Raw genomic sequence first — 26,760 nt, forward strand, 5'->3', positions numbered from 1 at the left:
AGAGCAGCATCCACAGGATTTGGAGTTCAGAGGAAGAGATGATCAAGACAAGCTGCCAGAATTACAGTAAATGTAATTTTGTTGCTTCACAGTACACTTCAATGAGATTTCATCACTTGCACATTTGCTTTCTAAAGCTGAGCTTGAAAACTAATTAAGGAAATGACAAGAATTAAACTGATTGCAACAAGTTAACAGCTTTGAACCACGTGGAGATGAGCATGGTCTTAAAATGTTAATTTATACCAACAAGAAACCAGAAATTCCACAAACCAACAATGACTCACTCCAGAGCTGTGCCTCAGTTTGCAACTTCCCTTGCAGTGACATTCTGAGAATGCCTCTTTGCATAAAACTGTGAGCAAGGAAGGCTCTAAAGAACATTTGTGCATGGCACGGTGCAGGCTGTGCTCCACAGCAGCCACAACTCCTACAAATGCACACATGCATGAGAAGGAGGATTTGCTAATCAATGTTTAGCTATTTTTAAAGGCTATTCTGTGCATTACACATCACAGCTGCTTGGGGGGGGGGGGTTATATAAATCAATCACAGAATCTTAGGTTGGTTTGGATTGGAATGGACCTAAAAACCCATCTTGTTCCATCTCCTGCCATGGGCAGGGACACCTTCCACTATCCCAGGCTGCTCCAGCCTGGCCTTGGACAGTTCCAGGGATGGGGCAGCCACAGCTGCTCTGGGCACCCTGTGCCAGGGCCTCACCACCCTCACAGGAAATCATTTGTTCTTAGTATCTAATAAACCACTTCTTTCTGGATATCACCCTTCATTAACTTTGAAATGACTCTTTTCCTGTATTGAACTTTCAGAGTCAGCTATTTCAATGTTATTTTAAAATACAAATAGGCTGCAACAGACACGGCAATTTGGGAATGATTTTATGTGATCTCCCAGTTACTGAGAGCAGAACCTACACAGGAAACAAGAATTATTTTGAAGCAAAATGTAAATATTTTAATAGTCAACTACTGATTATTTGTAGGAATTTCAAGCCTCCTAAAACACATCATGGATTTCTCATCCTTCCATTATGGACTTAATGTTAATAAAATATATGGAAATAACTTATCATGAGAACTGAAATCCTTGCTTATTTGCAGAATAGGAACATTGGAAAATGCCTCTGGCACCTTCCCTCTTCAACAATGTAAAGCAACTGTGACTGATTTTTTTGATGCTGTTGTGATGCAAGAACCTTAAAAAGGTTAAATGAATGCACCCCATTAACCATGCCACACATCCATCCTCCAGGTGACTGTCAGAAACAAGCCTTGAAGAAAATCCCTCTTGGCAAACACCTGGAGGTGCCACAACTCTTCCCTCAATGAGCCATGAAGACCTGGAATTTTTTTCTGAAGAAATTCCTTGCCTTTAGTCTGGTCTTCAGTGGATGGATCTGTGGAGAACGTGTACTGAGAAGATATTTGAAATAACTGCACGTTAAGATCTTCATTTTAATGGAATCAGAATGGCTCACAGGGAGACACAGCCAAACCCAAATAGTGCTTACACATCCCCCTGTAAAACAGGGAGAATTTCAATATTTAAGCTTGAGAATCAAATGTGATGGATCTCAGTGGATTCCACAGCTTCTCCTACCAGCACATTTACCTGGCTGGAATCCTTTGCTTCACTGCTTTATGTTTAGATTAGGTTCTTCTTCCCTGACAGAACAGTGTCAAGACAAGCAAATACAGCAGGAGATACAACTTGTTTTGAATAAAAATCAGGTAATGTTCAAAATTCCAAAAGCTTTGTTTCCATGTGGAGATACTGGAGTTAAGATTTTCTCTCTCCTTTTAGCTGCAGTGCACAGGCTGCCAAATGTACCCTCCAAACACAGTTGACTATCTTCCTCTGACATGTTGAAAAATGGGTAAGAAGCAAAAGCAATATTCAGATTTTTATCTGGATTCAAATTAATTGAATTATTCTTTTCATTTTCATTCAATAACGATTTTTTTTTATAATACCTCTGGATTTTTTTCATTTTTTATGAAATGTGTTATTAAAATCTTAATTGCTAATGGAAAATAATCCTGAGTTGCACCATGTATCACCAAAATTCCAGCAATTTGAACATGCTGAGTAGCTCTGTGTAATGCAATCCTTGTTAGAGCCCATGACAAGCAATTTCCACATTGTCCTCCTTCCCAGTCTGGTCTGGACCACACAAGTCACTCACCAGGGGTGAGGAGGAGGAGCACCAAACCAACCCCATGTTTGTTCCCCCTCCTTAGCTTACTAAAGCCCTGTAAACCTGGTTTAAAATTCCACCACCTCTTAAAGATGTCACAAAAGGCAACACACTTAGAAAGAGAAGTTTCTGTCAAAATAAAGCTGCAGATTTTTAAGCCAGCTACTGGGAAAATGGCAGGATCTAATATCACCAGCTCCAGCAGATCTCTCTGCTCCATCATCATGATAAAAGATCCTACTTCAGAAAAAAAGGATCCTTTCCATTCCAGAATTAGACTTTTCTGACTGACTTTATCCTGTGATTATATATTAAGTAGGTCTGTGTCCATTTGATTATTTAATGATGGCCTATCATGCCTGGGCAGCAGCTGGACAGGCCTTGTCAGCAAAGCTGCTGTGCACACCAAAAGATGGGAATGGGGGGAAACAAAAAGGTATTTTTAATAATCTCACTCCTATCTCTAATAATATAACCAATTACAGTGCTAAAACAAAAAGCCCACTGAGAATATTCTGGGAGAAGATGGACAGAAGCATTTTTTGACCTTGATTAATAAAAGGAAGCACTCTATAAAATGTAAAATTTCAGTAATTCAACATCTGCATTCAAACACAGGCAAAAAAACCCCCAAACACTCACTTGTCAAATCTCTCTGCAGCCAGTATTACTGCTTTTCTAGGGAAAAAAAACCAGAAATTCCTTAAATTCCCTAAATGCTGTCTGTTGCAATATCTAGCACGGCCCACAATTAAAAATATGTATTTTAACAGCTGAACCAGGAATCTGACTTAATAGGCCATCATGTCAATTCTGCTGTGACATTATCTAAAAAGATTCATATCTACCCTCTGCTACACAGCTTCAGCATGAAGATGCTCACCTTACATTCCTACTTGTCACCTGGAAATAATGGATTCCACAGCTTCTCCTATCAGCACATCCACCTGTCTGGAATCCTTTGCTTCACTATTTTACATTAACATCCTTCTTTAAAAATAATCTCTATTTCTTTTACAGGAATGCCTTTTTTTTTTTTTTTAAATCACCAAGCTTCCCCCTCCCCCTTCTTTGTTTGAAACACACAGCATTTTATGCAATAGGCATGAAAAATGATAATAAAAATGGATACTAGAAAACTAGTACAGCAATCCTTGATTTTCAGTGATTGATACTCTGAAATTTTAACCAATGTTAATACAGACAGAGCAATAGAGCCCGCAACAGTTCACACCCTGCAAAATGTGGCCTATTCAGTCTTTTTCACTGCAAACAGAGGGGAAAAAACCCAGAGGATTTTACATTTCTGCACACATTCATCTCAGATTTATCTTATCATACCATTATTCTTACACAGCCATCTCCTCCATTTTCCAAAACACTGATACCCGAGCATAAAATCCCCATCTAAAAATAGATTTTTATTGTCTATTTCTTTTTATTTTTACCTGGAAAGATCTCCCCTGGCTGCAAGCTCCAGCAGACAGTTCCCAGCTCAGAAACCCAAGTCAAACCCCCATCCCCAGGCACCACGCTCACATCACAGACCCAAGCACCCGATCCTTACCTAGCAGCTGCATTCTTTCAAACGTAAAATGGTTTTACTTCCTTTCTATCTAATCTGCCCACTGCCTGCACATATTTTCAGCCTGACTTCCAAATATTCGCTCGCGTTCGCTCTCTCTCCCCGCGCGGCGGCCGCGGTTAACCGGCATTACTTACATTCTCTTCCGCACGGGGAGGGGGGGAAAAAAATAATAAAAAAATACTAATCAAAAGAACTAGGGAGACTAAGGAGAACGCGAGGCATTAGATGAAAGGCAGAGGAAGGGCCAGCCCATCTCCGAGCCCCCGGCCAGCCCCGGCTCCCGCGGCCGCTCCCCGCGCAGGCGCCGCGCCCGCTCCCGGTTGCCCTGGGAACGCCGAGGCCGCCGCCAAGCGCCATCGGCCATTCCGTGAGGGAAGGGGAAGGGAAGCGGCCTTTGACCTTCCTGCCCACATGCACAGGCCGCGCCGGGGCTCCGCGGGTCGTGGTTTTTGGGGGTATTGTGAGAACAAATAAATCCCGCAGTGCCTCCCCTCCCCGCCCCCCACCTCCGCCCATGCTTCTAAATCCAACATCCAGGTTACAAGCAGGGAGCAGAAATAGAAGAGAATCCTGTAAAAGCAGTTCTGATGGCATGAGGAAACTGGTTAACTTCATGGAAAAGGAGCAACTTTAAATATTCGAATGCAGAAAAAACTGTTATTATAAGAATCATGGAATCACATGGAATCCCTGGGTTGGAAAGGACCTTAAAATCATCCACTTCTAACTCCCTGCATGGGGACACCTTCCACCAGATCGGGCTCCTCCAAGCCCTGTCCAACCTGGCCTGGAACAATTCCAGGGATCCAGGAGCAGCCACAGCTTCTGAGGGCAGCCTCTGCCAGGGCCTGAGCACCCTCACAGCCAAGCATTCCTTGCTCATGTCTAACCTAAATCTCAGTCAGTATAAAGCCATTCCCCCTTGTCCTGTCACTCATGCTCTTGCTCCAAAGTGCCTCTCCAGCCCTCCTGGAGCCCCTTTATGCCCTGGAGGGGCTCCCAGGTCTCTCCCAGAGCCTCCCCCAGGTGAACACCCCCAGCTCTCAGGCTGGAGCAGCTCCATGGCCTCCTCTGGGGCAGCCCCCACAGATCCCTGCGAGCTGAGGACAAAGAGCTCCAGAGGGGTCTCACAGGGCAGAGGAAAGTGAGAATTCCCTTTTTGAGGCAGCCCAGGGCACGTTCAGCTTTCTGAGCCATGAGCACTCACTGCTGGCTCAAATCCAGCCTTTTACCCAGGAGAACCCCCAAGCTCTTCTCCACAGGCTGCTCTCCATGAATTCCTGTCCCAGTCTGGACAAGCCACAGCACGTCAGACAGAAAGTCCATCCTCCACATCATTGTGTGATTCCCAACCTAACAGGCACCAAGGTCTGTCCTCTGCTGCTCCTAAGCAGCATTTATTGCCCTGTGAATCAGCTCATGGTTTCAACCTCCTGCTTTTGCTTGAAATTTTTGTCTTTTTAAAATCACACTGCTGTTTTCTGAAACAAGTTACTTTTATATAACCTACATACACATGAGTACTACATTATTTTATTAATAAGCTAAAAAATGGTTTATTATTTTATAAGATTTTTAAAGGTTAAATTAATTAAGAAATTATATTTAAATATGATTTGAATTATTCTTATTTTTTAAAATTATTTTAATATTATTAAAAATTATTATTTTTAAAATTATTTTTATTTTTAGTTTAATAATTAATTATTTGAAGTCTGCAATGCAGACTTTTTTCTATAATTATAGAATATTACATAAATTTATGAAGAGGGTGAAGAAGAAGGATTAGTTTTTGTTGTATATATATTACTATAATTTAAAACCTTAAATTTTTTATTTTGTGATATTACAAGTTTCTTATTTAAATTATATACTCATAATTTCAGTGTTATTAATTAATTTTGGAAGCTTTTTCTATGACTTCAGGTTAAATGTAGTGTTCACTTGTGATTTTTAGTATAAAAATTTTTAAATTTTTAGTATCTAGAGTTCTAACACATACAAAGAAAAAACCAAAAGGAAATTACAAAAGAAAAATACAAAGATACTGTATTTAAAGTGGAATTAATACTATTAGGGTCAACAGAAGTTTTTAGGTTTTGCCTTTTCTTTTGACCTAGAACCTTTTACTCTTCTCTGCCTTGAATTTAGTTTCTGAGATGGGTAACAGGAGACAACTTGCCACTGCTCACAAATCCCAACAGAGACAACTGCAGCAGAGAGAAAATGAGCAGGAGTGAAAAGACACTGAAGCGAGCTGAGTCTGAGAACAGTATGTTGTAAAAGTGCAGGATTTTCAGGCAAGCAAGTAATGAAATTATCCCTGAAAAATGACTGAGATTGTCCAAAAATGGCTGAAATTGAGCAGACTCACCGCTACTTCTTCTGTTTTCTCTTCTCTTTTTGGCTCTTCCTCATCAGTTTCTGCAGCAGCTCCATCCTCCTCATCACTGCTGGAGGACTCCAGGATCTCACTGATGTCCATTTTCCAGTTCCTAGGCACAGCCCTGGTGCTGAGGAACGTGCTTGCCTCCTGTAGCCCTAGAGGGGAAAGGGCCCTGGCTTTACCTCAGCTGCAGCATTCACAGCCACAAAGCTTTTTTATTTTCCTTTTCACCTTCTTGTAAATCACAACACCAACTGAAATGCAATGAATCCATCGCAGATCATGCACCATGGCTTACTTTGCTCTTTCAAAATACCATGGTTTAGATTAAAAAAAAAAACAGCACTGCCCAAAGAGATTTGACATTAATGGTTGGAACAGATGTAAAACATGTTAGAGAGAAAAGGAGTGATGGGACAGGCACAAGTTACATTTGTAAAATGGAAATACCTCAAATTCTTTTTCTTTCAGAGGTGCTCCAAGGGTGGAAAACAACAAAGCAAAACAAACCCAGATAACCCCAAAATCTGCCCCTCAGTCACAAAAAAAGACTTTAATAAAGGAGCCAGAAAAACACCCAAAAGAAGAACATACTGCAATGAACTGCTCAGTGTTAGCAGAGAAGGCACCAGTTTTTAACACTGCTGACAGAAAAACCTCCAGACATTGGTCTCAACTCTCCTTTTTTTATTTTTTTTGAAACCATAAACCATTAGTACCTTTGGTTCTTTGGTTCCAAAATATTCCCTTGTAGCAAGGAATGTCACAACCCAATTATGTTCTCCACAGGAAAAAAAAGTCCCTTTCTTCAATTTATCTCAAACCTGGCATCTGTTCTTTTTTTTGGCTGTTCTAAAGTTCTTGTGCTGTGAAACAGCTATTAAGAACAAAGTAGAAGAGAAATCATATAGTATTAGACAAATCAATCAAAACCACCTCAACCTTTTATTTGAAGCATTTTAAATTTTGACTTGTTAAGCAGTTGCTGCACACCTTTAGTCACACCAGATACTGTTGTTGAGTGGGGATTTTCTTGTTGCTGGGTGGCATTTTTAATTATAATTTTTAATAAATACAATCAAAAAATTTCTCCTTAACACATTTTGTGTTTTGATGGATTCTGGTATCCATGTCATCTATCCATTCATCCAATTCTGTAATTATATTTTTAAATTAAACATTAATCACAGACTTGTTATGAAGTGTACACCCTGCTGTCTGGGTATCTTTAAAGTAAACATGTGTTTTGAGTGTTTTGAGCAATAGCAAAAAATTTTAGTATTAGGAGAGGTAAGTTTATATTCCATTGCTCACTGGCAACTTCAAATAGACTACACTGAAAATATTCTATTCATTTTCCACAAATTTGGACTGGATCAAAATAATGAACTAAAAATCAAATAAAGAAAAAAATCAAATAAAAAATCAAATTTAAAAAAAATCACATTTCTACTAGACAAAAGCTATATCCACATTTCTCCAATTTCTCCCATTTAAAATTGCTTAGAAAATATCCAAGAGCAATTATCAGAAATCAACAGTTCATCATTTATCAGCAAATGTTAAAAGAACCTTTGTATGAAATTACTTTTTTTAAACACCTAGCATTTATTCTAAATTACCTTTTTTAGGAGAGGCCTCTGATTTTGGTAAGTTTTGAAGATCTAGCTCCTTAATGTCTTTTCTTGCTATTGAGTAACTGTAACAAAATAAGGCTTTGTGATTACATCACAGAAAAGCAAGCGTTTGATTTAGAAAAACAGCAATTTCTAAAATTTTCAAGAGTTATCATTCACTTGCAAGGTCCTTGCTAACAACTAACTGCCTAAGGCACTTGTTGTATGATCCAAATACAAGAGTAAGTTACCCAGGGTAAGTTTCCAATCTTTGAAATCCAGGCATTAAGTAATTAAGAAACCTTTGTAAATGTGCAGGCTAAGCAATTAAAATAAAGGACAAATTTGCAAAGGTTAAACATGCAGGCACAAAAAAATATTTCTGAACTGAAAATATGCACAAGAATCAACAGCTGCTCTCCAGAACAAGGATCTAGCTAAGAGGACAGAAAAGTCCTCTATTTTCAAAATGCCTTTTTACTAGCACAGAACAACAGTGAAGCCAATTCACAGATTTGCATTGATAGACAGTTGATTTTAATTTTTAAATTACAAAAGTGTTCTCAGAGCAAAACATATGGAGGTTGCTCTGTTCCAAAGTCATACTGGATATCCAGTCACTGAGTTACAAGAGAAATCCCAACCAAAATGCAGGGAGAGCCTTACAAGTGAGTTAGTCTAACACATTTTTTTCCCTTCTTTCATTATTTCAGAAAATCTGGAGTAAAACTTCACGAATCAGAGGCTGCCATTTTCTGAAGTTAAAGCTATGAGGCTAAGGAGAGAAAAAATAAATCAGAGCAGATCAAGATGTTTTACCAGTAACATTCAACCTTCATCACAGAACCAGGCTTATCCAGAAGGTTGATGATACATCCAAATGAAGAGGCCAAAATGAACCCAATCTTCAGGTATTTGAAGTACATTTCAGTAATCAGCTAAATAACCTACTCAAAATCATGGCTATCAAAAACCAAAAACTGCTCCCTTTGAAAGAGGGTGACAGGTGGCCTTTGGCAAGGAAGTTTTAGTTACAATGTGTTACCACAGATGCAATGCAATAACAATGAAGAGAAATAAAGGGGAGCAGCCTTTAAAAAACCCCAAAGCAGCCTTCATGCTTTTATGAATACATGATTCATTATGTAAAACACATCTCTGTCCCTCTCTCCTCCCTCTTCCCTTTGGAGTGGAGGATGGACTAACAGGACTTTTCTTTCTTTTTGAAGGAATGCGATTCAGATTCTGTAAACATTTTGATTAGCAATTCTTTTAAAATTCTCTTTCCTATTTTAAAAAAGTAGATTAAACCCTTATGAAGCATCTAAACAGCTATGGACATCTGGGCACTGGAGGTAATGAAACAGATACCCAAACTACTACAACTGACACCCATAAAGAAGTTAATTTAAAGCAGTAAGGGAAAAAATGAAAATCAAAATTAACTTTTAAGGATAAAAATTATGAAAAAAAAAAAGTAAAAACATCCAGGTGTTTACACTTTAAGCTGTTGATATTTTTACATGAAGATGCACCAGAAACTTTCTTGATTCAGTGAATTCTTGTTGTTACACACAATGGAAAGAAGGGTGAGGAAGCACAGAGGGAGTCAGCTGGAAATAGATTGTGAATGCCAAATGTGTCCATCCAGCATTACAGAAACTGCACCCTCTCCTTTTGGAAGAAACAACATTTCCAGGAGCAATATGTGCTGAGTTTCCCAGTTCCCCCCACAGGTATCTCACCAAAGTGAGCTGCCACTTACAATTTGGAATCTGCAAAGGATCGAACCAAACACTGGTCCTTCTTCACGGTGACATCGTCATTGCAGCTCGGTGACACCACCTGAGGAGCCAAATAAAACATTCCTTTGTTAAAAAAACAAACTACACACCAAAAACAAACAAACACACACCTGATCTTGAAAGGAAAGAAATATAAAGTGCTGTTTGCTGTTTCTTCTATTATATTTCCAGTATTGGATAAACAAACCTACTTCCATTTATACTACTAAGGCCAACAACAACACATTTCAAGAAGCAATTTACCCCAAGCTATTGACTTGTTCTGTACAAGCCAAAAAAGTCTAAAATTTCATTTGGAAACTAATCTGCTGAGGTCACATCACAGGATCCTGTTCATTCACTCTGCTTTTTTAGTTCTTGTTCACACAAAATTTTTTTAAAGCATCTATTTAAAAAGTCACAAACTCACTTATTTAATACTAGCTTCTGATTTTTGGCATTTAAACTGAGACTGAAGTTGGTTTTTTGGTTTGTTTTGTTTATTGAGGTGTGGATAATATAAACCACTGTGAATCCACCACATCCTTCCACAGCAGTATCATCTCTAGGTCTAAAGCAAGTGATAAAAATACATTTGCAGTATTTGTATTACCACAAACAGAACAAGTTTATTTTGCTCTAGAACATATAAAAGCAGAAAATGTTAAATGCAAATATATGACCTCCAAGTACTTAACCCACCAGTTCAGAACCATGTTAAATAAAAATCTGTCATTACTAAAAGGAGCTACAGCCAGATCATGTAAAATACCACTTTTTAAATTGAGGTACAGGTGGATAAGGCAGTGTCAGCTGTTTACTCTACATTACATCATTTCTGAAAACAGCAAAAAGTTTTCTACAGAAAGCAGCTTTTAATATGCACATGTAAACTTTTTGTGTGTATCAATAAGATGCAAAGTCTCTGCCTTTACAATACAGGTCTACTTGAACTTGGATTTATTTAATGTATATTTATTATCAGCAGTGGCAATGAACAGCTCTATCATTTATTGATAGTCAAATAAAAATAAGCACCAACATCTGCTCTTGGAGTAACTGACCAGTGAAATGCAAGCATCAAAGAAATCAGTATTTCATAAAACTGAAAGTCTAGGCAAAAAGACAATTACATTAAAAAAATTCAAATCCCACTACAATTAAAATTCACAAATCTAGATCCTCTTAAATTGCCTGGGAGTGCAAGTCCTAACATATTTTATTTTTAGAAGAAAAGTATCATTACACACTGATCATTTCGTATGCAGTTCTAAAACACTTGAATGCCACGAAACTAACTCACACATAAATGTTCATCTCTGCTTTCCTACTCTTCAGAGATGCTGCAAACCACTTGTATTTTTAGCCAACATGGGAGTAGAGCTTAGCCTGACTGCATTCACAGCTTTGCTGCAGAAGGAACTCACCAAAGCTGGGTACCAGTCTGCCTTCTCTGAATTACAAGTCACACTCACAACCTTGCCAAGCAATTCATCATTGAGGCGCCTCTTATCTTCATCCTCTTCTTCACTACTTTCTTCTTCCTTTTCATCTTCAGTACTGAATTATCAAAATGTATAATATTTTAAAGTTTGTCTGAAGTTACTACTTGAAAACCAAAAGAGCTTACAAAAAGATTTTTCTTCCTATTTCGCATAGCTTCAAAAACAAGTTATGATTTTAAGAGCTGGAATTGCTTGAAATACAGTTAAATATTAAGTGCACTTATTCAGCAAGAGGAATTTTATAGGATTTCTTTCTAAGTGGCAGTATTTTACAACAGCATCAGGTTAGAAATGGAGACATGACTCAGGTTATGATTGTGCACAGACATGAAACAGAGAAAAATGCTCTCCACCCCAAAAATTAAAAAGTACCTTTTTTTTTTACTGTGTTCAATATCAAGAAGCTTAAAAAATCCTACATTTCCTATTAGATGAAAGAAGCAGAAATGTTCTTAAGGATACTACAGAAAAAAACCCTTCAATTTCACAGTATTGCCAGCATATGATCATGTCTATCAGCTGTGCACAAAATTCACAGGACAGAGCATTCACCCAATGGGACTGCTTCAGTTTTAGCAAAGAACACTAAAGGAAAAGCAGAACACTCCCAAAACTCACACAGGAAGAGAAGATCTTCTCCCTCTATTCGATTTCTTCCCAATAACTGGAGTTCCAAAGTGCTCTGGATTGGTTAGTGGCAGTTGATCAAGTGTCTGCACAGAAAAGGGGGAAACAACAATGGTTTGCAATATCTTGTTTTAAAAAAAATATGAATTAACTGTTTCTTTTTAATTCCATGCCCACCACTGCCTTACCTCACTTTCTGCAAAGTGCCTTTCTCCCTTCAAGCATAATGAAGTTCGTCTCAAGGTCCTTTCATCACCGTCATCAAAAACTAGGGGGGAGCCAAGAAAACCATCAGCACAAGCTGATCAGATCTCAATCCCAATCTACTGCTTATCCCACAATCAAGAACATCCTCTAAAACATCACTTTCAAGCCTAATTTACTTCTTTAGTCCACAAGCAAAAGGAAAGTCAGTATTCAGGATTCAGTCTTGGAATAGATTTTCACAGAGATTCAAGCCAGGACCAAGCAAGGCTTTGGATGCAAGTCTCAGTGTAATTCAGACATTCCCCTTATCAATACAACTGCACATTTCAAACCACAGGCCTGGCTGCACCCCAGTTACTATCATCTAGCAATCTCTGGGGTTTGTTTGGTTTTGTGGATTTTTTTCCACCCTATACATTTCTTCCTTACTTATCATCATTTAATAGATATGGTACTTTTTACTTCTCCTCTTGCTATGAGCAATCCCATAGAAAGATCAATGGAAAGAAAAACAAGTTTCTGCTACACTATCAATGCCATCTTACAAACAGATCAAGATACTGGAAAGCTGCAATTCCAGGTCTGACACTTGATAAGGAATATTTAGGACACATCCTGTTGTGTGAATACATAGCAGAAGAAGGACAGAACACCATGAGGCAACTGCAAGCTTTGCTGAGAAAGATTAACTCTTCATTTTAGATAAAACCTCTTCAGGAAAATTTCCCTGAAGAGAAGAAAAGCAAAGTTCCCAATTCCCCCTGACTGCAAAGAGCAGAGCCCAGGTGGCTGCAGGCTGGAATCCCAGCAAGGTCCCAGTTTATTTGTATGGGGTCAAAGTGCAGAACAGAACAATTCTCTATATTTAAACTACTTGAAACAGGCTTTGTGTACTAGTGAAAGAAGGTTTCAAGTGCTGTGCATAGCAGTATGGTAATTTTGGCATACTTATAAAATTAATTAAGCTGGATAAGATAAGCTTTAAGGTTCCTCCATCTTCAGAGTAAATACTGCTGTGGTATGCTCCATATGCTCCACACTGAATTATCTTAATGGCTCAGAACACTTCTACACACAAACCAATTCACTTTTCCCCCTCCAAAAATATCAAACTACTAAATTTTCAAGAATAATCATTTTAGGGGACAAATGGCTGGTGACTGGCAACAAGTAACTTGATTGAATAAAGCAAATAGAACCTAATACTTGACAATAAAACAAAACTGCTTCTTTTTATTTATTAACTCCAAAATTGGAAGCTCTACCTCTTTATTTAAAGCTAGTCCAGTAGAGGGATAAAGCAAATAAACTGTTCATAAAGCAGATGACATATTCAGTTTTTCCTCCTTAAAAGATTAAATGTTATAAACACTGAAGGTTAAGTAAAATACCCTCAGTAAAATACACTTAAATTAAGACACAAAGGAAATTATGACAATCAAGAGTAACAATTTATGCTGTGGACATGTACAAAGCACCTGCAAGTGCCAGCATGGCTGCAGAACTTAGAGCAAAACATCCTTGCAGAAAAACAAAGTGTAAAAGAACAGCATAAACAAAGATTTCCTTATCTACATAAGTGATCACTTTAATAAATTTCAAGAGAGAAAGGATAGCACCATTTGTCATACAAAAATATCAATTATTTGAGTTACTAAGGTGGAGCCAAGTAAGGAGTCTCTCCAATTAATCATGATGCTTGAAGTATTTCATAATTGTAGCTACTTCAAACTTGCTTCTCCTCTAGGGAAAACACTTGACTGTGCCTGACTGAAAGGGCAACCAGAAACTCACCCTGATAAACTCAGCACCTTTAAAAATACAAGCATTTCTTCAACTAAATAGGCCTTGTGGTTTCCATCTCACTCTTCAGAAAAATCTGCTACACCAAAGTACTGCTCATATCCATGTCACCCTGTGAGTGACTCTTTAATGCCAGCCCCAGAGGATTTAGGGAATGTCTGTCCAAGGCACAGTATCAAACATGAAGGATTCTGTAAATACAAGCAGTAAGGCAGATGGCACAGTTTTTGGCTATGAGATATTTTGAAGCTGTGATAACAGTCGTGTCAGAAGAACTTAATACACTCTAAGCTGCAAATTCATTCCTCCTTTTAATCTCATCCAGAAGCAAAGTTGTTTGACTCTAGCTAAAATGCCTACAACCAACAAACTAAAAACTTTTAAATTAATGTTGAATAACTTGTATCAATTACTTAATTCTTTTAACAGGTTATTGCTCCAACTCCAAATTCTTCAAAAGCAAAAATCCTAAAGGTTGTGTTTTATAAGGAAGATTCACTGGGCAGGGAGAGGGCAGGAAACAGGAACAGAAGACAAGGAGACATCTCCCCATCCACACAGACAGAGTGAAGTCACCAAAGGATGTGTTCACAGTGTCACCATTCTCATCTCTAAAGAGGAAATTACTGTCCTGTCTTTCCAAAAAACAGGGGTGAAAAAGCAGAAGCCCTTGAGGTCCTCCCATTGCCTCATCTCCCAGTGGGCAGGGGAAACAGGGAGCAGGAGCAGAGTTCTGGGAAGGGAAGGGAAGGATACAAACTAGCCAGGAACTGCTGAACAGCCAAGGGAGCATCCTGGGAAGGAAGGGAGGAAAGTGACATTTCTGCCGGGCAGAGCCCTTTCCTCCAAACACGCTCCTTAATGAGGAACACTGACAGAAGGGGGAAAGAGATGAGTAAGCAGCACAACCTGGAGGAACAGTCTCTGCCATAATGCTTGGTCTAGTCCCAAGAGCTGAGTCCAATATGTTCCATACAGAGCATATTGAAACAGTGACAATAAAATGGAAAATTTCTGAGTTTTGCTGCATCTCGACCTTGTCTGCGATAACAGGAAAGAAACAGAATTGGGTTTTTTCTGTTTGTGGAAATCTACACAACCCTCATCTAGGACAGAAAAATAAAAACAAACTTCCCACTGGTGATCAATACAACACTTTGCAAGAATTAAAACAAAAAAATTTACTGCAAGTTCAGTGCCTCAAAATGCAACTTTAAACTCACTATTGATGAGCTGCTGTCTTCCATTTCCTGTCTATAACAGACTTATACACACCATCAGCAAAGATCCACTGACTCTGTCTTTACAATAGGGTTGTCTCAAGTTTTTTTGCTCCTGTCTCAAGTTTTCATGTATTTAAATACATAATATTAACCAGTCAACTAATCAAAATCATTTTTAGGAACTGTGAAGAAGCTTGTCACAAAATACTACAGAACAGTTTGACTACATCTTGGTTAGAAGTATATATATAGCTACATTATAAATAGATTTAAGGGAAAAAAAAAAAAAAAAAAAAAAACAAGACAGAAAAAAGAGAAGAGAGCAGAACTCCAGAGAGAACACCCTCATGGTAGTTATGAGATGACTTCCACAGAGCCACCAGTGTCACCAGGACAAGGCAGTGTCTGTGACAGTTCTGTCCCACATACAAGGGAAAACAACCCTCAAGGCTGCATCTTCAAATCCAACAAGTTGTGTTAGTGCTGCTGCCCAAGCCAAGAGAGATTAGATTCTACACTGCAAGGAAACAATTTGGTCTCATTTCCCAACCCATTGAGAAACTTTTAAGTCACCAAGACAATGAAATGAAAGTACATACCACAAATTAAAGCTGCTCAGTGTCACTGTGCACACTGAATTATTCTCACTGGCTGCCTGGCAAAGCAGCAATTTATGAACTACAAGAGATGCTGTCTAGGAATGTCTTGACTAAGTGTGCAGATTTTGCAGATATTTGGGGTTCAGCTGTGGAAAAATACAGAAAGTACCAGGAGCTGTGCAGGGCCTGTTAAATGTCCTTTTAGACAAGGGCTGTACTACTAATTCATCACTGTAAAAGGATTTAAGAGCAAGTACTGCATTGTACTGTGTTACTAAGACACCACACAACTCACATTTCATATTTTTAAATTCTTTTAAGTGAGCCCAAGTTCCTCTTAGATATTTGAGATATCCCAGAAGACAGGGAAGTTTGAGTGACCTTTGAGGCTACTCATAGAAAACCATCACCTCACAAACAAAAGCCTGCTGCCTGAACTGCTTTTTCTGAAATGTTGATCTTACTATTGTTACACATAAAGAGATTAGAGAAAAAATCTACCTCCTTCCTTTCCCTAGAGTATTGTTTGTACACAATTTTAAGGTATTTTTAACACTCAGTTCACGTAGTAACAAAGGTGATTTCAAAAGCAAAGCTTAGATCCAGCTGATTTGTAACAAGGTTCTACTGTTAAAATACTAATTTTTTCACTACAAAATCTTGCTTCTCTACACACCTGTTCCCTGAACATGAGTAAACACAACACGAAGTGCTGCCCCTTTTTTCTAGATTCTCCAGAGAGCAACCAACAGAGTTACTGCAGCATTTTCATGAGCCACAGGTGCACCTGAAAACACATCCCGTGGAAGGGCTCTGGACAATACAGGGTTTCCTCAAAATCCACACAATTTTAAAGAGAAAAAGAATAATTTGTGGTGGGTCATGGTGGTGGAGAACACCAGCCCAGTGGAGGCAACCACCTGTGGTTCTGGATTCCTGGTGACACATGCACACCAGAGATGATGCTGGTGCCACGTGGACCTCAGCAGGATGCTGGGAACTGGTCAGACCAGCCCTGCAGCCACGGCCAGGGCCTGGCACAAGCGCAGGACAGGACAAACCAACAGCTCTGTGCCATGGATGGACCCAGCTGTGGGGGCACTGAGAGCTCCCAGCACCCCTGGAGTAACAGCTTACAGCTGTAGTACACCCAGGACCAAGCTTATTCTTCTTAGCATAAATATCTCCACAAAGCATCAGAAGAAAACTTCTTTAAAAATAGGAGAATGTGACTATAAATAGCTCCTGTTAGCAACCCTGCCCCTAAAGTCCTGGGACATCAGTGTTGGCTCATTTGCTGATAAATATCCCCAGCATTATGAACTGGGATTCTCAAAATCCATGGAACATGCAAGGTGACTAAAACCAAATCTTCATTATCTTTAATTTCCATGACCTCACCACCACAGTACTGTGAAGTGATGCACTTGGTGGCTCAGACTCCACTTCATACCCAGAACAAGCACCCAGGTCTCCAACTCTGCTCACAGACACTTAACTCAGCATTTCCTGGAAACTGCCACCAGCAGAGCTGTGGGCTCACTGAGGTGCCTCAGGAGTGTCTGAAAGGCAAAAGTCTCAAAAAGTAAGGGATCACATTCCTTTCACTCTAAGCAGTACATAAAATCCTAAAATCTGACAGCAAAAAACTGCCAAGACTTCTCACTGTTTCCCTCTCCTATTTCCCACTCATTTCACAGGAAACATTATTGGAAGTTCATAAATGTTTTTTATTTCTTTCTTCAGAAACACATTTCCATTAGTCTACCTAGCAAAATGTATTTGATCTGTTTTGGTTTAAACTTGTTTAAAGTTGTGGAAATTATGTTACATAATACAAAGAGACCTAAGCACACCCAGATCACTGACCTGAGCTTTTTCAAAGGAGAGATGACATGGGGCAAACCAGGCCACTCCAACAGCAACTCCTGGATGCTTGCTCAAATGAAATCCTGTTTCTTACTCATATATATGTATTACATCACTTCTAGGTCTGTGCAGAAGTAATACAAAAGTGTTTCCTCAAAGAACATCTACATAAGGATTTGTTTTCTGAAATTCTGGTAATGCTTGTAAGACTCCAGGCAGAGTGTGAGAGAAGGAAAATACAACAATGCACTTTGTAAGGTGTGGTCCAGGTTGTGGTTTCTTTGTCAGTCATTTCAGACATTATTTCAGTATTCACCTGAAGCATTTTACAAGTTAACAGAGAATCAGGTACACTCAGTAAACTGTAATTCAAACCTTGTTCAGCTAAAGCAGATCTGACAGACCATTCTAGTTCTATGCAATTATCACCTAACAATATATTCAGCACTTCAAAAGCATCAATGCAGCACTTTGTAATTTGTAAATTAAAGAAGTTCAGTTTAGATAACTGCATTCTAAAGAAAAACATCATCAAATCATTGAATCACTTAGTAAAATCACCAGGTCCAACTGAGCCATTTGTTAACCAAAGAACTTAAACCCCTATTAGTGTCACATCACTTTGGATTTGAGGAGTGCCTTGTGCAGTGACATTTCCCAGACACTTTTAAACTTCCACTCCAAGCAGCTTTTGCCTCTCTACCTGCTTATACTGAAAAGCTGAATTTCAAAGGTAATTTCAGAAGTATTTCCAAATCACAGCTGAACTGTCCAACAGGACTACATGGCTAGATTAACATCATTGTCATATAAAAAGAGGTCAAAAAGTGATTCTGTCGAAGCTACAATAAAAAGAAAGCCTTGTTTATTCTGGGTACATGAGCACCATTAATAGCCAGGAGACAATGTTGAAATACACAAACTGAGCATCACTGTGGCTCCTGCATTACAGGGGTGGCAAAGCAGCCCATTATAGCAAGCTCAGCACTGCCACTGGCTCCATTTATTGACCAAAGCAAAGTTGTTTCAGGTGGCTTTTCTCCTTTACATCCCTACATGAAACAGAGAAACTGATATGCAAAAGTGAACATCATCACTTCTCACTAGACATGCAGGCAGTTTGTTTTGGCATTTTTTACACATCTGTACTGAATACTCTGAAAATGTTTGCCTGTGTGTATTCCTGGTTTCACTAGCCAGAGATCAGTTTGCTTTCACATCACTGAGAAAGAGATGTTAGATAACAGAGAATAAATAGTAAGGGAAATGCACAAACTACTGAAATACAAGCTTTCCCTTGTGCTTTCCATCTCAAAATGTTCAGGGAGGCACCCTGTAAACCTGGAGTCTGGTTAATCCACTTCCCTCTCAGCTCCGCATCAGTCAGGGAGGCTGTGGAGCAGCACAGCCACCAGCAACCAACTCAACTGTTTGCTTTAGCACCATAAATATCCACCTCGTGTCTATCCAAAACTTTCTGCAGGCACAATGGAAGCAGCAGGCTGAAGATAAAGCTTATTTTTCACGTGTCAATATTCCTGGAACACTTTCCCAGTTTTAACTGCATTTAACCACAATGCAGAATTACTGATCTGCTTACTCTGGTCAGTGTTACCTGTGCTTCCAACTCCAGCAGCAACTCTGCACACAGAACTAACAAAAATGGTCCTAAGATCTAAACCCAACAATTACAATTGTATTCTCACAGTTAAAGCACCATGTAACAGCTCTGCATGTTCATTTACCATAAAATTACTTCAATCTCCCCTGAGCTCTAAACTTTTACAAAATCCTAGCAGCCATAACATATTTGCATATGGAAAATGTATTTTATTTTCTCCATTCTGTCTGTCTAAAATATTATCTGGGGAAAGAAATTACAGAAGTTAATTAATCCGTTGGTTCAAATTTCTGAGGAACAGCACTTAAATAAATGTGTGAAGTAAAAATCATGGCATGCATGATTTCTCTCTTACATAATTGGGGAGAGTTCAACAAGTTGTTAAATATAAACAACAATCCATTAATACAGGGCAGAGCCTTTATTCACTGTTCACATTTCCTGCTCATCAAGTAAAGATTTTTTGGCAGAAATGCACTCCACAATAGAAAAGGGGAAAAAAAAAGAAAGCAAAAAAGGAAAAAAAAAAGAAAACAGTGACAAAACTCATGCCCCAAAGAAGGGATTTAAAGTTCACATGTCAAATGTAAGAAGACAAATGTCTTCTGGCCCAAATTCAAACAGAATTAACTGAAAGTGCTACTTGAAAATTGAAATCAGCTGGGAGTTCTACAATTAAAATGTTAACTCATAAACCATGAAATTGTGCAAGACTGTTTCTTATCACTTCTGTAACAGAATGGTGAACCTCTGAAAATCTGTACAGAGAAGTTAAAGGTCCAGTGTTGTACCTTGGGTATGTCACATCACAGCACTAAATTAAGCAGATTTTAAATCTTCTGCACTCCAGAATAATCCTGCCCTCCCTCCCTGACCTGACATCCACTACAATTTTACAGCAATGTTATAATCCTGAAGAAAAAGGCAAAGGACAGTGAGCTTTGTCAACCAGCTTAGAGTTAAAGCACTCACTAACAATAATAATCATAAAGCAATAAATCCTTCCAAATTATCTGCAGAGCTTTATCCTGATCCCACCAAAGACAACAGAACCTCACCTACTGCAAAGGAAATGCTGAATTACTGAAAACAGCTTATTTAAATCTTAAAAAGGGGTTAATGAACCAAAATGATTAAGAGTTCATGGGACAGAGGACTCCTCAAGAGAGGATGGAAGAATATGAAGTAAAGCTGAATAGATTTGGTACCCAAGGCAGCTAATGAGAAACACAGAGTTTAAATTTACAAGTCCTAATCTCCACAGCAATGCCCAAGAGCAGCATGTACAGGACAATTAACAGGAACATGCTCCTTCTAGGCAACTATTAGGGAATAGAAGGCTCCAGTGCTGTAAAAAGTTGTGCAAAGAAAGGGTGGGTGCTTGCAAAGCCCTCTGTTCAAACACTGTCCTTTTATATTTGCTTCTGAACTAATACTTGAATGTCCCTGAGTTTTGTCATTCTCTTCTTAAAGCTGTTTCAGGAAAACCTGGAGATCAGAATTATTGAAAATAAGGAAACTTGTTTTACAATGGATTCTTGTTCAACACTGACATTTCGCTGACCCTGCATTCTGAACTTTCTATTTCAACCACTTAACGCCACATGAGCCTCCAACACGAGGAGAAAAGTAGTTTTCTATTTTACTTTAGGTCATTATTCAAAAATTATATTAAAGGAAACAGCTATTCACACTACAAATGAATGTCTCCTCTTTTATTGTGTGGCATGTGATTCTTCTCTTAAAAAGAAATAGATTAAAAAGAAATAGATTCTGTCTTCTATCCCTGTTTTCCTTGTGTACAAGCTTGCACACAGTGCAAGGAGGCTCACATATTTCAGGCATTTATTTCATGCCACAGATTTTCAGCTGGAAGAATGATTTTACAAGATTTATGTCTTAAAATCTGCAAAAATGATTCTGAATTTCACTGAGTGCAACCTGTATCATTACAGGTACATTGTATCAAACAAAACTTGACTATTCAGCCCTGCAATTACCTGTGCAAAAGCCTCCCTGAACAACAATTAATTATTATCCTGCTTGAAATGGAAAAGGAATCAAGATGTAGACAAGTTTAAAAAAAGTCCCCTCTAAAAACTATCTCAGATTTTGCAAAACAAGATGTAATTACTGACATTGTTACCTCTAATTAGAAATATATTGTTCAAAGATTACAGCCCATAAATGAAACGTGGCCACTCACCCACAGTGTACCAACTGGCATCTGTCAGCTTGCTGATAACTGCTTCCTGAAAAGATCCATCAGGCATCTTGGTCTCAACCATTGCTCCCACCTGCAACAAGGAGAGCTCAAGGTTACCTGGAATCCCACACTCAGGAAATTGATAAAAACACATTGATCCTCCCAGCAAGGCAGATTTGCTTGTAAAGACTCCATTTAGTTAAGTGCTGCTTTGAAAGTTTAGTTATTGTAAGATCCTGTTTAGTTACAGGTAAGAACAAAGGTCCTTCAGCAGGAAGGCTGAACTAGAAGCAGACACCAAAGCACTGAGAAACTCAGAACATCTAATTCAGCATGATTTCATCATCTCAAGAAATAAAAAGCCAATAGAAAACAAATATCCAAAGTCATTAATTCATTAGTGACAATCATTCAATTAGTAGTATTTCTTATACTTTAAACACAGTTCTAGTGTCAGCTAGACCAGAATTTCAGTAGCAGCCTTGGTGCTCCTGCAGGAGCAACACAGAAAGGACAAATACAAGATGACCTTCTCTGGAGAGCTCTATTTGCATTCAGTGTTCATAACACAGCTCTGCATTTTAGCACTCAACTGTTACATAAAATGAAAATACAAACAAACACTTTTTTATAGAAAATACATCAACTATTCTAAAACACTGAGTAATTGTATTTACTCTTGTCTAATGGGCTGTACCTGGCTTGGCACTCAAGATGTTAGTTACTTCTGAGAAGTTTCAAGGTTTCATTATTTATAAGAAGTTTTGTACTTTATGAGAAGATACAAAAATTCCTGTGCAGGCAAAACTGTGCATCAAGTACACAACACAGAGAAGCATAAACAGCTACAAAAATTAAGACTAATTCCTCAGAACCCATCTAATCTAAAGTGATGAGCCTCCTTCTGTTGATTTCCATCCTGAAGAACAGGTACCCACCTAAACAACTTCAACATTTAAGAGTTTTAGGACATTTATGTGATTACCAAAAGAAAGCATGCAATATACATACTCTTAGAGGTCCTTTCACTTGGTCATCTTGCACTAACTGAGTTGAGTTATCCCCCTTCAACACCACCTGAAAAATATTCATCAACTTTTTAAAACACATCTGATTTTTTAATAAACAAAAAACACAAGAAAATGTGTATATATAAAAAAAAATCTTATTATCCACATTAAGATTATCAATTAGATTTAAATGTTACTCAACAGAAAACACTTAGCATGTCTAATTTTACTGACACAAAGCCCCAAGTATCACATTTAATTTTTAATCTGAAACATCACAATTAAAGAACAGGGCAAATCAAACACCAGTCATTCCAAAGCAAAGAAAAAAAGAAAATACATTTTAGGTGAGTTTAGAATTTGACACAATCCAGGGCAAACCTGGAACTGGGTTTCCAGATGAGAAGATTAGCAGTTGTTTTTTTCCCTCTCTGATTCAACTGTAGCATTTCACTGACAACACTTTCAATACTAAACTACAACCAAAAGAAAAACTTCTCTTTATTAAGAATGTATCAAAAAATCACCAAACTGGCCATGATAACAGCACTTCTGCCACCTTGAGCAACTTTTTATGGCAAAGATGTGGAACACCACCCACCTGATGAAAATAAGGATTAGTTACAGTGTAAGTAAACTTTGCTTCTGCCTTTAAAAATCCTACATTCTAGAGGGGAACAGTGAGGAAACAGAGTGAACATCATCCTATGCAGTTTAATTTTCAAAAATCCAAAATTTCTATTTGTTTTCAGGAAGCAAAAGCTCCAGAAGTTGGCTTTGATAGTGATGTTCAGTTTTCTGGCTCCCCCAATTTTCCTGCAAGCACAGACTCCACTGTAGCTGTATTTATAAACACACCACCAGTGGCATGCCAAACCAGCAGCAGTATTAACACACATTCAGGTTCAAAATGCACTCAATGCTGATACAAAATTTAAAATAAAATTGCAGAGGGATGAATACAGGTTGTGCTGCTGCTCAGGAAAAGGCCAGGGGATGTTTTGGACTTTTTGCACTCTTGGCAAGCGTGCCAGGGTGTGCCTACACATCTTAATAACAGTATCAGGCTCAGCTTGTTAAAACTCCTATTGTTATAACAGAACTGAGAGGCAGTGACAGGAATTTCCACCAAGTCCCAGCAGCCTGGTGTGATTCCAAACCTTATCATGGAGCAATAAAGCAGCTGATTCTAATGAGAAAAAGCAACTCCTACCTATTAACAGGCTAAATACTCCACCAGACCAAAGATGCAGACAAAATGAAGCTTGTCAGACCTGCACACTGCTTCCTACAGAGCTTCTCATTAACACACATTTCAAAGAACACCACAAGTTCCCCCAAGTACTTATTAAGAACAAGCAAAAGACTCCAGGATCTGAATTACATCTTTTTCTATTGATGAAAAGCACTCTGATAAAGTGATATGATCTATATATGTAACTGAAGAGGCTGAGGATTGTTCTACTTGATGTAGGCATTAAAGCACACAAAAGCTTGGATGTATGGTTACAAAAAGCAGCTTTCACCTCAATTTCTTGGGGATTTTGGGTCACTAAGGACTTATTTACATATCTTGGACAGCAGGCACTAAAGTAGGAAGTAGGAAGACTAACAACACAAAGAAAAATAACAACTTCTGTATTTACTTTCAGTTTTAACTTGCATTTAACAATGTTTAATTCTTATTCTCACATAGTGGCATTTACAACAGTATTACAACATCAAAATGACAACTTTGCCTTTGTTTGTTTTTCCAAAAGCCCTGTAAATGTGAATGAATACTATGTGCCAATACTGTCCATGCACAAAAATTCAGCCAGGGCATGCTGCTTTAGAATCAAGCTGCTCTAGAGCTGAATAAAGATGCTCAAAACTCAAATATTACCCTAGGCATTGCTAAAATCTGGCCTAAGAAACAAATTATTGCCATCCCTCTTGCTGTTAACTTATTTTTGCATTGCCTTTTCAGTTCCAAATTGTAAAAGTGAGAGTGCCAGCTGGAATGAAATGGAACTTTTGCTTCTGAAGAGGTTGCTCTTATTCCTTATTATTAATGTAAAGCCATAATCCTGTATTTGTGACATCAAAACTTATTGCTGGGAAACTGATGCATTCAAAAACAGAAGACAAATGCAGTCAGGAAAAAAGAAGCAAGAATGCTCATTTTTGTTCCAGCATCCCACTAAAAAATATAATAAAAAAACCCAAATAAAAATAACAAAATTAAGCAAAAAAACCCCAAAAAACTCATTCTGAACGAAAAAAACAAAATATGAAAAAACACATATTTAAGTGTTTAAAATTCATACAGTGAAGTGATGAACATTTTCTAATCTTCAGGAGTAGGAACTCCTTTCAGCACAATGTTTCACCACAACCAGCAGCAGTCTCAGACACTCACCTTGACTTTCACAAGCCTCTTCACTGTCTTGATCTTTGCCTCACAGAAGGCACCTCGGTACTTGGCACTGACATCAGTCCCCACTGTCAGGTAGGCAGGCTCATCTGCTGCCTGCAGGGGAACAAAAACACAAAAACAAACTTCAGCTCTTGCTTAAACTTACAGCTGCATCGTTATTTATTTCATTTTACACCTAGGCTTTTAGACCTGTTGACTTTTTAATTGATAAATTGTCTGTCCTAGAGATTGCCAGCACAGAGTTCTTCAAAAGGGAAAAAAAAAAAAAAAAAAACAACAAACAAGTTACAGGAAGTTTTGGTTTGTCACTGATGTTGACACACACCTCCTGTCAATTCATTGCCAGCCTCTCCCAGAAATGTTTCTGAGGATATTCACATTGATACTGAAGACTGCTTATAAAAAGGGCAACAAAGTAAAGGAGCAACTATTAACTCAACTACTTGTACAGAAAGGCAACAGACAGCTGTATTTTTTCAGCTATAAGCAATCCAATGACACAGATTATTGAAAACGTTTGAGATCGGTGTCATCCCAACACTTACAATTAAGTCTACAACATTCTATATATAGGATTTCTTTCCTGGTGACTAAAAGGAGACCTCTAGAGAAATCTGTTGCAATCTTTCAAACAGCTATTAACAATTATTTTTCTTTCCTGGAATGCCTTTATTAAAACTTAATTGCCAGTGCATTTTTTAAAGAGAAATATTCATCACGTTTTCCTTAACCTGAACTTTGATATTCAACATTTCACTTTACCGTGCTCATTGCAACCAATGAACAAGGACAAAATAACCACATTGAAAACACAGGAAATGGGTGCAGAATCTAAAATAAAATGGGATATGGACAGGGTTCTTTTTAGAACTTGATTATTTCATTCAACTCTGAAGGGAAAAGGAAAAGTTTTGTAAATTATACTGCAATTGTTGAGCCTTTGTACTGAGCAAACCGGCAACAGCAAAGGCGGGACAAAAGCTGTGGTTTTGCAAACTTGCCATAGCAGCTGCTGATACAGGAAGCGTTTAAAGACGGGAGCCCGAAGGACAACAACAACTCAGAGGCGATGAGGATGTTCCGAGCGCTCCTGCACGGCGGTGAGAGCTTTAAATCACCTGCACCTCGCCGGGGAGCAGGAGCAGCACTCACGGCACGCAGCGAACCCCGCGTTCTCCCGCTGCTGCCGTGCCCAGACGGAGAGCGATTAAAAATGAAATCTCCGGAGCGGCGGGCGAGCAGGGCGGCGATCCCCGCTCCCGCCGGAGCCGCCTACCTTCATCTTTCAGGGTTATGTGAGCGATTCCAGCTCCGGGACTTCTCCTCGCACGGGCAACACTGCAAAACAAGAGCGGGGGAGGCTGAGGGCTGAGCGCGGGGCTCCCCGCGAGGGGCGGCGGGGGGAGCCCGGGCAAGGCTCGGCGGAGGGAGGGAGGGACGGACGGAGGGAAGGAGCCGCCGCCCGTCCCGGCCGCGCCGAGGGAGCGCGGCCGCCGCTTCCCGCCGGGCGGCCCCGCGCTCGGTGTGTGTCACGTCGCCATTTGCTCCGCGGGGCTCAGGGGCCGCCGCCCCCCGCCCGCCCCGGCCCCCTCTCAACTTTCCGCGGCCCCGCCGGGCCCCCTCCTCCTCCCGGGACTTGTGTCTCCCGCCCCCCGGGGCAGCGCCGCAGCCCCCCGGCCCAAGGAGCGCGGGGGCCGATCCCGGGGATACCGGGACAGAGTTGGGGGGTCCCGGTCCCGGGGGTCCCGCTCCGTGAGGGGGGCGGCGCGCGCGCCCGTGCGCTCCCACAGGGCGGGGGAGGGGGGGCGGGGGGGTTTAAAGCGCAGCTCCCGGAGCTGCTTCGCGTCCCCTCCCCCGGGACGGCGGCGCGGCAGCCGCAACTCCGCCGCTGCTACCGCCGCCTCTTCCTCCTTCTCCCCTTCCTCCTCCTCCTCCTCGCGCGTCCCTTCCTACCTGCGAACTCCTCGTTCCGCAGCCCCCGCGCCGCCCGGGCCCCTCCGCAGACGGCGGCGGCCCCGGCTGAGCGCGGCCCCCGCTCCGCCCCCCCTCTCTCCCGCCCCCCTCCCCCCCCCCCGCGCG

General features: G+C 39.7%; 1 protein-coding gene across 1 annotated transcript in view; it reads right to left on the bottom strand.

The window, feature by feature from the left end:
* The window catches only part of ARID4A (AT-rich interaction domain 4A), a 48,319-nt gene extending 21,609 nt beyond the window's left edge, over positions 1 to 26,710 (bottom strand). The window contains exons 1-11 of the mRNA XM_054286756.1: positions 26,635 to 26,710; positions 25,958 to 26,019; positions 24,664 to 24,774; positions 22,264 to 22,329; positions 21,253 to 21,343; positions 11,913 to 11,992; positions 11,716 to 11,810; positions 11,020 to 11,152; positions 9,574 to 9,653; positions 7,815 to 7,891; positions 6,181 to 6,347 (exon numbers count right to left, since the gene is read on the bottom strand). Coding sequence (XP_054142731.1) covers positions 6,181 to 6,347; positions 7,815 to 7,891; positions 9,574 to 9,653; positions 11,020 to 11,152; positions 11,716 to 11,810; positions 11,913 to 11,992; positions 21,253 to 21,343; positions 22,264 to 22,329; positions 24,664 to 24,774; positions 25,958 to 25,963 — 906 coding nt within the window. The 5' untranslated portion in view covers positions 25,964 to 26,019; positions 26,635 to 26,710. The remainder of the gene's footprint in view (positions 1 to 6,180; positions 6,348 to 7,814; positions 7,892 to 9,573; positions 9,654 to 11,019; positions 11,153 to 11,715; positions 11,811 to 11,912; positions 11,993 to 21,252; positions 21,344 to 22,263; positions 22,330 to 24,663; positions 24,775 to 25,957; positions 26,020 to 26,634) is intronic.
* Between the last annotated feature and the right edge of the window lie 50 nt (positions 26,711 to 26,760).

Source organism: Melozone crissalis, unplaced genomic scaffold, assembly GCF_028551555.1.
Source record: "Melozone crissalis strain CALT ecotype California unplaced genomic scaffold, PUWL_Pcris_2 ptg000056l_1, whole genome shotgun sequence".
Taxonomy (NCBI): domain Eukaryota; kingdom Metazoa; phylum Chordata; class Aves; order Passeriformes; family Passerellidae; genus Melozone; species Melozone crissalis.